General features: G+C 44.2%; 1 protein-coding gene across 2 annotated transcripts in view; it reads left to right on the top strand.

Moving 5' to 3' along the window:
- Positions 1-12,055, top strand: part of TMPRSS6 (transmembrane serine protease 6) — a 51,248-nt gene extending 39,193 nt beyond the window's left edge. Inside the window, exons 13-17 of one of the 2 annotated variants that reach the window (XM_074226857.1) lie at positions 1,075-1,191; positions 3,245-3,413; positions 6,129-6,400; positions 6,881-7,017; positions 8,887-12,055. In XM_074226857.1, the coding sequence (XP_074082958.1) occupies positions 1,075-1,191; positions 3,245-3,413; positions 6,129-6,400; positions 6,881-7,017; positions 8,887-9,045 (854 nt within the window). In that variant the 3' untranslated portion in view covers positions 9,046-12,055. The remainder of the gene's footprint in view (positions 1-1,074; positions 1,192-3,244; positions 3,414-6,128; positions 6,401-6,880; positions 7,018-8,886) is intronic. The other variant, XM_074226856.1, reaches the window with a different exon arrangement.
- The last annotated feature ends 548 nt before the right edge of the window (positions 12,056-12,603 follow it).

Genomic DNA, 12,603 nt, shown 5'->3' with positions numbered 1-12,603 from the left:
TTTTGTGATAAGATGGTTAGAGGGAAGAGACGAGAAAGAAGAGAGAATGTGGAGGTAGAATCTTCAGGACTTTGTAACTAACTGGAAGTGGGAATTGGGGACGAAAGAAATATCAAGCAAAAATAAGGTTCTAGTCCTGCCCACAGAAGCAGAAAAGAGAGGAGGAGGAACTAGATAATCAGAGAAAGATGTGATAACAGCAGATTATCACAGGACCTAATGCTGGAAAGTAACATGGAGATCAACTGATCCAATCCCCTCATTTTACAAAAGAGGAAGTTGGGACCCAGAAAGTTACCATAAAATCATAATTTAGAATTGAAAAAGTGGGGGCAGTTAGATGGCACAGTGGATAGAGCACCAGCCCTGGAGTCAGGAGATCCTGAGTTCAAATCCAGCCTCAGACACTTAATAATGACCTAGTTATGTGGCCTTGGGCAAGTCACTTAACCCCACTGCCTTGCAAAAAAAAGAATTGAAAAAGTGGTCTACACATATGTATAATAGATTTGGAACTAGTAAGGAATTTAAAGGTCATCTTATCCAACCCCCTAACTTTACAGGTGAGGAAATTGAGGCCAGAGTAAATGACTTGCCCAAGATCTCAAAGGTAGTAAGTTAGAGAGATAGGATTTGAATCTGAATGACCACTTGGAGGGGGGGGGGTCTAGAGGACTTTTCCCTTCAGACATGGATGGTCTGATGAGACAGATGATCTCCTAGCTATTTTTATTTGTTGAAATCTGCCAGCCGTGTCCCTGCTTTTGCCTTCTGGGATCAAGAAAATAGAGGTAATCCCTCCTCTAGATGCTAGATCCTCAAATGCTTGACCAGAGCTCTGAGATCCTCCCTGAGCCTTCTCTTCTCTAGGCTAAACTTCCTCAGTTCTTTCATCTAATCTTGGTACGGCAGAATCTCGGGTCCTTCCACTATCTTAGCCACATTCCTCGAGAAGTATTTTCTCTTATCAAGGTCCTTTCTAAAAAGTGGTTCCCAGAATAGAACATGATATTCTTGATGTGATCTGATCTGAGTCACACATCGAAAGAGAACCCTCCTTCTCTCCCCTTCCAGGAGTGCCCTGTGGGGCTTTCAAATACCAGTGTGCTGATGGGAGTTGTCTGAAGAAACCCAACCCTCAATGTGATGATAACCCTGACTGCAAGGACCAATCTGATGAGCAGCACTGTGGTAATGAACCAAGTCAAGTGGGAGCTTGAGGGAATAAGTGTCTTATTTATTTTGAGATAGAGCATTTTGTCCTCAGAAACAGGATGTTAATAACCTTGGAGGTCAAGAAACCTGGGACTTATTCCATTGCCACTAATTCAAATATGTGACCTGGAACAAGTAAATCATTTGACTTCTCTGGGTCTTAGCTGCCTCATCCATAAAATGGGGCTAATTATCCTGATCCTGGTCCTATCCATATCACATAGTCATATGGCATAGAGTTGGTCTCGAAATCAGAAGTATGTGAAATCCCTTAGTTTGCCCATCCATATTTCAATGTGATGAAGATAACATATACATCCAACTGCCCAAAATCTATGACCATCAGCCAGACTATATCAGTGGGAGTGACAAGAAACAGGGAAATAAAGGTAGGGCTAGGAGATGCCTCTGATTCATAGTGGCTTTATGATCTGTCTGGGTAGACCTCTATGTCATTCTCTCTTTACCTCTATCATTATATATATCCATCCATCTATGTATTCATTCATCCACCTAGCAGCATTTCCATGCCTAGCTATACCTTTCTGCCTATCTGTTGATCCCCATGTATTTCAACCATGGCTGAGAAGCAACACACCCTAGTGGATAATGAAGCACAAGGTTTCAAAGTCAAGAAAACTTGGGTCTGACACCTAGTGGCTAAATCACTTCGCTGATCTGAGCCTTCTTCATTTGTAAAATAAAAAATTGCACTCAATGGCAGCGTCAAAGCTATGGAGTCCATCTGACATTCTAGCAATTGATTTGGGTACAAAGGAACATAAAATTGCTCCCTTTCTTGGGCATAGGAAGAACCATTTCAGTGCTTTAACAGGGACCATCAGTTGAATGAATGAATGAATGAATGAATGGAAGGGTCTGAAAGTCATCAACCAACAGAGTCATCATCTACTGTCACTGAAGAATTGTTTTCCAGAATCTACCTCAATCATCCATATGCTGGAGAAAGGGAAGAGGAAGGGCAGGTTGACTTTAAAAGACAAAGAATCTTCACCAATTTTTATATTTTGCTTGTGTGTGCACTGTAATCTTTGGAGTTGATTGTTAAATTTTCAGTGAGAGTGAAACAAATCAGGACTCTTGTTTTGTGGATTATTTAGACTTAAGAAAATGATAATAATGCAGATTAATCTTAAAAGCTTATACTTGGGGCAGCTAGGTGGTGTAGTGGATAAAGCACCAGCCTTGGAGTCAGCAGTACCTGGGTTCGAATCCGGTCTCAGACACTTAATAATTACCTAGCTGTGTGGCCTTGGGCAAGCCACTTAACCCCGTTTGCCTTGCAAAAAACCTAAAAAAAAAAAAGCTTTTCCTCTATGTTTTTTTTTCCCCCTGGTGAGCCAGGGGTTAGACATTTACCATTTACATTTATTAAATTTAGACAGCTAACAATTGCTCCTGGGAGTTGTCATCCTACCCATGATGATGCTGAGCAGTAGACACCCTGGACCTGTTCCTTGGTGGAAACCAGAGGATGAGGACTTACTTGTACAATTATCAAAAGCTGACTGATCATTAGGGGCGGTTAGGTGGCGCAGTGGATAAAGCACCAGCCCTGGAGTCAGCAGTACCTGGGTTCAAATCCGGTCTCAGACACTTAATAATTACCTAGCTGTGTGGCCTTGGGAAAGCCACTTAACCCCATTTGTCTTGCAAAAAAAAAAAACTAAAAAAAATAAAGCTGATCATTTGATACAAGGAAGAAACAGCCACCTGAATGTTACATCAAATCAGTATCTACATAAAACATGCAAAAATATTTCTACTCTGTGTCTTAATCTATCACTGCTTTAGGATGGTCCTAGTTCTTCAGGGGATCATCACACACTGACACTAATGACTGAGTTTGAATTCTCCTACAGCTGTGGCCCAGAGCTGGTCATCAGAGGTGCTCCATAGCTGGGCAAGAGAGTGAGGCAAGGCCAGGCAGGTTCTGGGGTCAGAAAGTTGAGACTTAACCTTGCTTCTTCTCTTTCTTCCTACATTCCTCCCGGCCCAATGGATTCAGACTGTGGACTTCAGGCTCCTGCCACCAGAATTGTGGGGGGTGCCACATCTGCGGAGGGGGAGTGGCCGTGGCAGGCCAGCTTGCAGGTGAGGGGCCGGCACATCTGCGGGGGGACCCTCGTGTCTGATCAATGGGTGGTGACAGCAGCCCACTGTTTCCAGGAAGACAGGTAAGAAATTGGAGAGGGCCAAGGTCTGTGAGGAGAGGCAAGGGGGACATGAAGAGATAATTGGAAGGCACCATAATAACCAGGGGAGAGTTTATCAAAAGCTCTTAGAAATTAGTGTACATGATGCCATGACTAAAGCCTTGAACTTGGACTCAGGAAGTCCTGTATTAAATCCATCCTCATACACTTCCTAGTTATGTGACCCTGGGCAAGTCACTTACTCTCTCCCTTAGTTTCCTCATCTATCAAATGAGATAAGAATAACATAGAACAGTTAAATGGCATTGTAGTTAGTGCACTGCCCTTGGAGTCAGGAGAATAGAAATTTGAATCCAACCCCAGACAATTGATACTTACTAGCTGTATGACCTTGGGCAAGTCGCTTCAACCTGATCACCTCATATCCAAGGCCATCTCCAGTCATCCTGATTTAGCCACTGGACCCAGATGCCTCTAGAGGAGAAAGTGAGACTGGTGACATAGCACAGCCCACCTCACTCAAATCTAATTCTTAGGCTTCTCATGGTGCTTCTCATCACCTCCCTGATGTGATCTTCTTCAAAAATAAAGGACAAACATCTTAATAATAACACATACCTTCCCCAAGGCTGTTATAAGGATCAAATGAGATAACATACAAAGCATTCTCAAAATGCTTGTGATTATTATCCCTACTCATGTAATTGTGTATAATAGGTCACTTGACATTTCTAAACTAGCCTTTCCCCCTATTAGAATGTAAGCTCCCACAGAGTGTGGCAAACAGTAGATGCTTGAAAAATACTTAATTGATTGATTTCTTCATAGGCTTCTGAAGTGGAGTAGAAGGAGCCTTGAATCCATCAGGGAGGCTAGTTTAAGATCTCTCTCTTAGCTGCTCACACCCTGTGTGATCAGGGCAAAGTCATTCTCCCTAAACCAATATAATTCATTATATAACCTCCATATAATTAAAGGATTGGACTAACTGACATTTAAGTTATCTTCCAGCTCGAAATCTATGAAATCTTTGATGTGGTCAATAAATACCAGGAAGAAGAGATGTAACTAAGGTGGGGCAACTGGGACATTGTCCTAAGGTGCTGAAATTTGGAGCTCCCCAAATCTGACACATATACTGTAATCAGAATATTAGCTAATTTCTTCTTCTGCTTAATGTATTCCAATTATTTCTTGAAATATTTTCCTGTTTTTTTATAACTACAAAATTCTTGGGTCATTAAATAAAAAGTTGTTTTCCTGGCACTAAGTAACAAAACTGTTAGTCAATATTCTCTCTTATCATGGACTGAATGTTGACTATCATCAGGGTCTGGTACTAGGAACCAAGGGGAGATAACAAAGAAGGAAACTTTAGAGGTGATAGCTTGATGTAAGGAAAATTCCCAAACAATGGCAGCTATTACAAAGTTGAATGCTATTATCAATGGGGATGGTGAGTTCCCTGTCTCTAAAGCAGAAAGTGATTTGCCAGTAACTATGGAAGGCATTGCTTTACAGGATCTGGTTGGAAAAGATGGTCCCTGAGCTTTAGACATTCCAGCTCCAAATATCTAATTTTCTAATATTTGTATAGAATTCAATGAATTCAAAAAGACTTTTCAACATATAACCCATAAGATTTGTCCCTACTAGAACCCTTGCAAGTGATCTGGCTCATCTTACTCTTTTTACAGAAGAGGCCACTAAGGTTCAGAGAAGGGAGAATGACTTTCCCAAGATCACTCAGATAGAAAGAGTCAGATATCAGTACAGATTTCCTTATTTCAAGTCTAATCTATCTGACCCCAAAGATCTGTTAGATGAAGAGATAAAAGAAGAATGAGAAGGAACTCTATCACTGTTTTAGGGAACTCTCTAAGATTGTAAATTGGGGAGGTGTCACTCTGGATTGTAGAAGCAGTTTCCTCTTAGGGAAATTCCCTTTTATCAATGAAATCCCAGATCCAGTCCATATCCCTTTAAGATTTACAGAGCACTTACCTGTTAGCTCCTTGGATCCTCACCAGTACCCTGGAAGGGGCTATCATACCCCCATTTTGCAGATGGGAAAATTGATGTTCAGATGGGTTAATGATTTACCCAGACCAAAGAAAGTGTCCAAATCATGATTCTGGCAGGAGGACCCCTGATTCCAAGTCCCAGCAAATATTCTACATATACTTATTGTCTTCCCTTCTAGATTGTGAGCTCCTTGAGGGTAGGGACTTTCACTGTTGTCTTTGAGTCTCTAGCATCTAACCCAGTGCTTAGTGGAATTTTAATTTAATAAATATTTGATGAGTGACTGATTGAACTTGGGTGGGGTTGATCAAGGGAGGCTTCTACTGGAGAAATGATCTTAGAGAAGGGAAAAGGGGGACATGTTGGTAGAGAGAAGAACCAGGATTCCAAGACAGAACCGTCATATGTAAAGTAGGAATAGCTGATGAAATCAGCCAATCACCGAGCATTTATGAAGCACCTACTGTGTGCCAGATCTATGCTGGCCATAGATACAGACCAACCAAATTAATCATCAAGCATTTATTCGGCATCTACTATATGTCAGACATTATGGTATGTGCTACTGACATAAACCAATCACCCAGTCAATATTAGGCACTTAATATAAGCAGGACTGTTTTAGGTGCTTAGCTGGATAGGTCACTTGGCTAGCGGGGGGATCATCACAAGAGGGATAATCAAGTCTTTCCCTCCTCACCCAACTCCTAGCATGGCCTCTCCATCGGTCTGGACTGTCTTCCTGGGCAGGATCCACCACAGTGCTCGCTGGCCTGGTGGGGTATCCTTCAAGGTCAGTCGCCTGCTCCTTCATCCCTACTATGAGGAGGATAGTCATGACTATGATGTGGCCCTATTGAAGTTGGATCATCCCGTGGTCCGCTCCACCCTGATCGTGCCCATCTGTCTGCCTGCCCCATCCCACTTTTTCCAACCTGGCCTCCATTGCTGGATCACAGGCTGGGGGGCACTTCAAGAAGGAGGTAGGTATCCATCAGGAAGGGGATGGCCTAAGTGGGAGCTTCTATACTTAATGTGCTGAAGGATGGATTCAAATCCCATCATGTCACAGGGTAACCAGGTTAGAGAAAAAGTGGAGCTCAGATTCAGGACAGAAGTGACCTCAGAGGTCCAACTACCTTATTTTACAAGAAAGGAAGAGACCCAGAAAAGGGAATTCATAAGATCATTTGATAAATCATTTAGAGCTAGAAGGCACCTCAAAGACCATCCAGCCCAATCCCCTCCCTTTACAGTTGGGGATACTGAAGCCCAAGGAAGGTTAAGTGATTTTCCCAAGGTCACACAGGTAATAAAAAGCCCAGGTTGTCTTCCTCCAATACCAACAGTCCTCCTTCTCAGTACCCCTCCATGATTGAGACTCCAGAGTCCTAAAGTAAGTAAAGAGCCAGGAAACCCCAACAGGACTTAATTCCTTCTCACCCTGATACCCCACCTGACAGGTCCCTCCAGTAATACCCTCCAGAAGGTAGATGTGGAACTGATCCAGCAGGACCTGTGCAACGAAGCTTATCGCTATCAGATTACTCCTCGGATGCTGTGTGCAGGCTATCGAAAGGGCAAGAAGGATGCCTGCCAGGTGACTGATGCCCAGGGGAAGGGGTCCCTCCATAGCAAGGCAGACACCCATAACTTCATAGAATGGTTGGTTTAGAGCTGGAGAGAATCTTAGTGAGCTACAGTGACAAGAGCCCTCGGTTTGTAATCAAAAGACGTGGGTTCAAATCATGATTCTGGACCTGTGTGATCATGGACAAGTCACTTCCTCTTCTCTGGGTGTCCATTCTCTCATCTGCAAAATGAGGACATTTAAGCAGATCACCTCTACAGATTTTTCCAACCCTAAATGTCAGGTCATTTGGCTCCAAATCTGCAATTCCCTTCTATTTCCTGATCCATTTCCCATGGTGGCAGCAAAAGGGAGGAAAATGAAGGCTTACGACACCATACTCCCTCACCATAGATAATCCATCTGAGATCTGGAGAAAACAGTTCTCCTGACCCTGTTCCTAGGAGGGATGGTTCCCTAGGCAAGAAATAATGACTTGGGTGTGAATCCCAGCTCTGCCCTTAACCTATGTGCAATCAGGAAAATCCCTTCTCTCCGAAGTTGTAGCAGAGGATTGGACTCTTTAAATTTTAGCTCTAGAATTCTATGACCTAATCCAACTCCCTCATATTACAGATGAGGGAACTATCTCCCAGAGAAGTGACTTATCTAATTTCACACAAATAGAATCTGAACTGGGACAGAAACCCAAAAGTCCTATGACTACAAATCCTAATCTCAACTAGTAGAAGAAGCCCTGCCTCATTTACTAAATTGGAGGTAGGGGATATCAAATGGTCCAATGATTGGTATATAGTCATTACTTAAGCATTTGTGGACAGTTTTAAAGATGGAAGAGGATTCAGAGATCAGTGAATGCAAACCTCTCATTTTAAAGAGAAAGAAGCTAATACCCCAAGAAGTGACTTGCCTAGGGTCATACAGGTAAAAGGTATCTAAGAATGGACCTGAACTTCTTCATTCTAAATCCATCAGAACCACAAGACTTTCCATTCCTGGGGCAGCTAGGTGATGCAGTGGATAGAGCACTGGCCCTGGAGTCAGGAGTACCTGAGTTCCAATCCAGCCTCAGACACTTAATAATTACCTAGCCATGTGGCCTTGGGCAAGCCACTTAACCCCACTGCCTTGCAAAAACTAAAAAAAAAAAAAAAGTGTCCATTCCCTAGATATGAATTGGGTAGAAAGACCAGGCAGGGAAGAGTAGAACATGAGGCTTAGAAAGAGTCATTTCTTCTCTGTATAGAATACCTTATCCTTTCTCAAAAGATGACCCCTTCCAGTGCACCCTTTATTATGTCTTTTCTACTGATGAGAAAGTCAATGTCCATACAGTTTAAGCATCCTGCCCCAAATTATCCAGCTAGTTTAATAAAAGGAACCAAGTAGCCTAAGTCTTCACTGGTATCTCTCAACCACACCAAACTGGAATCCTGTCTCAGAAAGCTGTGCTTCCTTCAATATAAAAAATAGAGCAGAGATTTGGGGCCAGGAAGGCTTCAAATTCTACCTAAAATATTTACTAGCTGGATTATCCTGGATAAGTGACTTTTCTTGTTTCCTTATTTGGAAATTGCAATAGAGTTTACTGCTGAGGATTGTTGGATAGATCAAATCCCTCCCTGAATCTCCAAATATAATATTAAAATGATATATTTTAATTCAACATATTTTTTAATTTTATATTAAAACATGATGTGTTTTAATATTATATTTGTAAATATTTGAATCTACATATCCTTTAAAATATGTATAAAATATTCTGCAAATTCTAAAGCATCATATATATATTAGCTATAATCATTAATCTTCTAGCAATCAGAGCCCAAGGTTGACCAGAAGCTGATGCCTCTCATTCTGATGGTTTCTTCCCTCTAGGGTGACTCGGGAGGTCCCTTGGTTTGCAAGGAGTCCAGTGGCCGATGGTTCCTGGCAGGTTTGGTCAGCTGGGGCCTGGGTTGCGGCAGGCCCAACTACTTCGGAGTCTATACTAGAATCACTCGGGTGATGGGTTGGATCCAACAGGCTCTGTCCTGAAGATGTTGCATCTGTCCAGACCAGTTCTGCCCCACCTTTCCCATTGGTCTAGAGCCTGCCCAAGAGATCCGAAGTCCTCATTGGCTGGCTCGACCTCACCTATGTGGAGGGCTATGGGAACTTCTACCCAACTGATGGGAGAATTTGAATTTTTCCAGGGAGGGAACGGGACAGCAAAGTGGGGCTGAGGCCATCTACTTTGTTCTACATCCCTTATTGCTTCTGTTATTTTGGGGAAATGCTCCTGATCTGCTTCCCTGCCCCACCATAGGGGATGCAAAGATGTGACCTGGCATTGAAATTGACCTGACCAGGCCCTGCTGACATCTGGGTGGTGAGGGCACCTTCCCTCTAAATACCAGCTGGCAGCATCCTCTCCAAAGGCCCATTAGGTTGCTGATAATCTCAGTCCTATTCTTTGCTTTTCTCCCAAACTCCTCTGAGCCTTGATCTTTTACCAACTCTGAGGCCACCCCAGCCTGAACCCCTTTGACAGGTCTGAATGGGAAGACTGCTCTGAACTTACAGGAGGGAGAGACTCAAATGCCAGAGGCTTTGCTCTGAGGAAAAAAGATTCCTCAAGAACCTTCTTCCACACCAGCAATGTCAAAACCAACAGCTTTTTGAAACAAGCCCCTTGCTTTTGATGTGACAGTATGATGGTTTCCATAATCCTCCATGACTTTGGGGTGAGGAGGTGCCTGAGCCAAGATGCCAGGAAAGTTGGGTTGGGGGAACAGTCAGCCTACCTTCACACCCACAGCTATTAAAGGAGCTCCAGCTCCCATACTAACCTACAGGGATTTTTCACAAGCCAAAGAGGAATAAAGGTTTCTCGAACGTGAAACTTTCCTCCATCTCCCTGCCCCCCTCACCTGGACATCTGGTACCTCAAACCTTCTGTGTTCTTCTCCCTACCTCCAGTTCCCACTAACTCTGACCAAGAGGAGGCTGAAGGAAAGTCACCCACTGAGACTTGGCCCAGAATAAATCCGATTTAAGAGCCTGATGAATCCAGTTTTAATCTGACCCCTCTTCTCTCCAAAATTATAGGATATTAGACTGGATTTAGAGCCAAGAGAAATGTCAGAGATGACTTCATTCATGTCCCTCATTTTATGGAGGAAAGAATACAAACTCCTCATGAACTTCATTTTCTAGTACCTACCATGCTTAATAAAGGTTTGGTTGAATGAAAGGAAACTGAGCTCCAAATCAGAGCAAAGGCAGGATTTGAACTCTGGACTGCTTCTCAAAATCCATTGTTCTAATATACCATGCCAAAGTAGCAAACTGAGGACCTAAGAATAGCTGCTTGGACATGCTGGGAAGGTATCCAAAATGTATGAATTAACAGTATTGCCTGGATGGTTCCTAGCCCATGACTCCTGGAAGGGTCCAATCCTGCTGAGGTTAGGGCAAACAAGGTCAAGAGCCATTGGGCTGAATATTGGGCCTATGGCCTATCCCTCTCCCCCCTGCCCCCTTCTTTCCCAAAGGAACAGGATGGGTTTCACCACTGCCACTGGAAAATGCCCGTTCTCCCTCTGGAGTCCAAGGATCACAGAATGGAAAGCTGGGCTGTGATGGTGCAACCCAATTCTTCCACTCTATGCTCCGGGCCTTGGTTTCCTCATCTGTCCAGATTAGACAACATCTGAGGTCTCCAGTCCAACCAGTCTGTTACTGGACAGATACAGAAGGCCAGAGAAACGAAGGGGTTCAAAGTCTCCCAAGCAACATGAGAGTTGGAATTTGAACCCAGGCACCCTCCTCCCACTCCAACTTGCCATCCTTTCCCTGCCCTGATCCCTCCCCAGGAGAACAGGGAATCAAAGGAGCCTGAGATTTCTATCAAGGCTTTATTAACAAGGCTGCATCCAACACAGTTGTGAAGCCCACCACTCACTCCCCAGGAGACAAAGGATTCTCTCCCTAGGGTCACACTCTCACTAAATCAACCCCACATCCCAGTTCTGAAGGTCAGGATGAGATGCCTCGGTTTACTTTCCTTTACCCTCCTTCAGGGGAACCCAAAGTATACTAACATGGTCTTCTTTCTCCTAACTGGAACAGTCTGACAGAGAAGGGCAGTCACAGGAGAGAGGAGGGGGAGTATTGCAGAGAGAACCAGAAAAGGCCAATTTGACACATTGGTAGACAACTGAACTGAGAGGGCAGGGGCTGGGTTCTGCAGAGGGTGGCATGATCCTCCCCCCATTTCTATCAAAGGGTGCCACCAGGAAAGTCATAAGTAGATAGGAAGGAAGACGAGGAGAGTCCTGGGATAGATTGGTCTTTATTTCTGAGGCTGCTCCTCCATTGAAATGTCTTCCCATCAAGCCCTAAAACTACACCAGTAATGACCAATCATTCCTTGGAGTTAAATACCATTGTCTCCCTGAGCAATATTTTTCTGGGGGAAAAGGTCAATCCCCTTGGGGTAGGCCATGAGAAAAGCTTGCATCAATAGTTTTTCTGAGTATTTTCATATATTATTAGCTCATTCCATCCTCACACAGCCCTGTGAGGTAGGCAAGGCAAAAGCTTAGCAGCCTGAAGGCCAGAGGTGATGGTATTGTGCCCACCTTAGGGAAGTTACCTTAGACTTTTCCTCTCTGATGAGAGGAACAGAACTGGGAAGAAGTCGTGGGCCCTGGAAACCAAAGACTATTTCATCATTTTTTTCCCAGGGGGAGGGGACAAAGACCCAGGAGCCCAGATATCTGCCCTCATGGCTGAAATGTAAAAATCCCCATCTCAATTGCCCCCACTCTAACCTGACCAATCAAAGTGAATACATTGTGTTGGAGGGAGAGGGAAACAGATGGAGAGCCTGGAAAAGATAAGGGTGGGGGTATCTGCTGGGGGGGGCAATTGCTTTGGCCCAGGAACAGCTGCCACAGACCACAGTACAAAAATAAAGATTTCAGAACAGAAAACAAAAATTCCGGGAAGATGATCAATGTTCTCACATCTGGGAGCCTCTGGCTTGTAAGAGCTAAAAGAAAAGAGGGGGGTTGGGAGACAGGATGGAGGATGGGAGTGAGGGAAGGTAGGGGTGAGCAGAGGAACATGCAGGATTAAGGGCAGACAGGTTGGTAGGGGAGAATAGGAAATAGAAATGGAGAGAGGGAGAGAGAGAAAAGAGAGCAGGTAAGTCACATTCATCGTCTTGGAGAAGGGCAGGGATCGGGCCAAGGATGGAAATGCTGTGGAGAGAGGCAGGATGTTGGATCTGAGCCCACCAACTCCAGCCTCTGCCCCAGGATTGAAAGAATGAAGAGCCCAGTGGTCCTCAATTCCCTCCCCTCCCTCTTCTCCAATCCCCAACCCAACATCAGTCTCCTTCCTTATGCAGAACAGGCTCTGGGGTCCAAGCCCCTTCCAAGCAGGAGGGAAGAGAGCCCAACTTCCTAGAGCTGGGAGGGAGCACTTAGTCCAGTCATTGTCTTCCCTTTGTAGATGGAGTTACTGAGTCTCCAAGAGGGGAAGCAACTTGCCCACCTGGGCAATGACCTGGTGAAAGCAGAGACTCAAACCCAATCCCCTCCCTTA

This window comes from Macrotis lagotis, chromosome 2 (genome assembly GCF_037893015.1).
Source record: "Macrotis lagotis isolate mMagLag1 chromosome 2, bilby.v1.9.chrom.fasta, whole genome shotgun sequence".
Classification (NCBI taxonomy): domain Eukaryota; kingdom Metazoa; phylum Chordata; class Mammalia; order Peramelemorphia; family Peramelidae; genus Macrotis; species Macrotis lagotis.
This window is presented reverse-complemented; position numbering and strand designations above follow the sequence as displayed.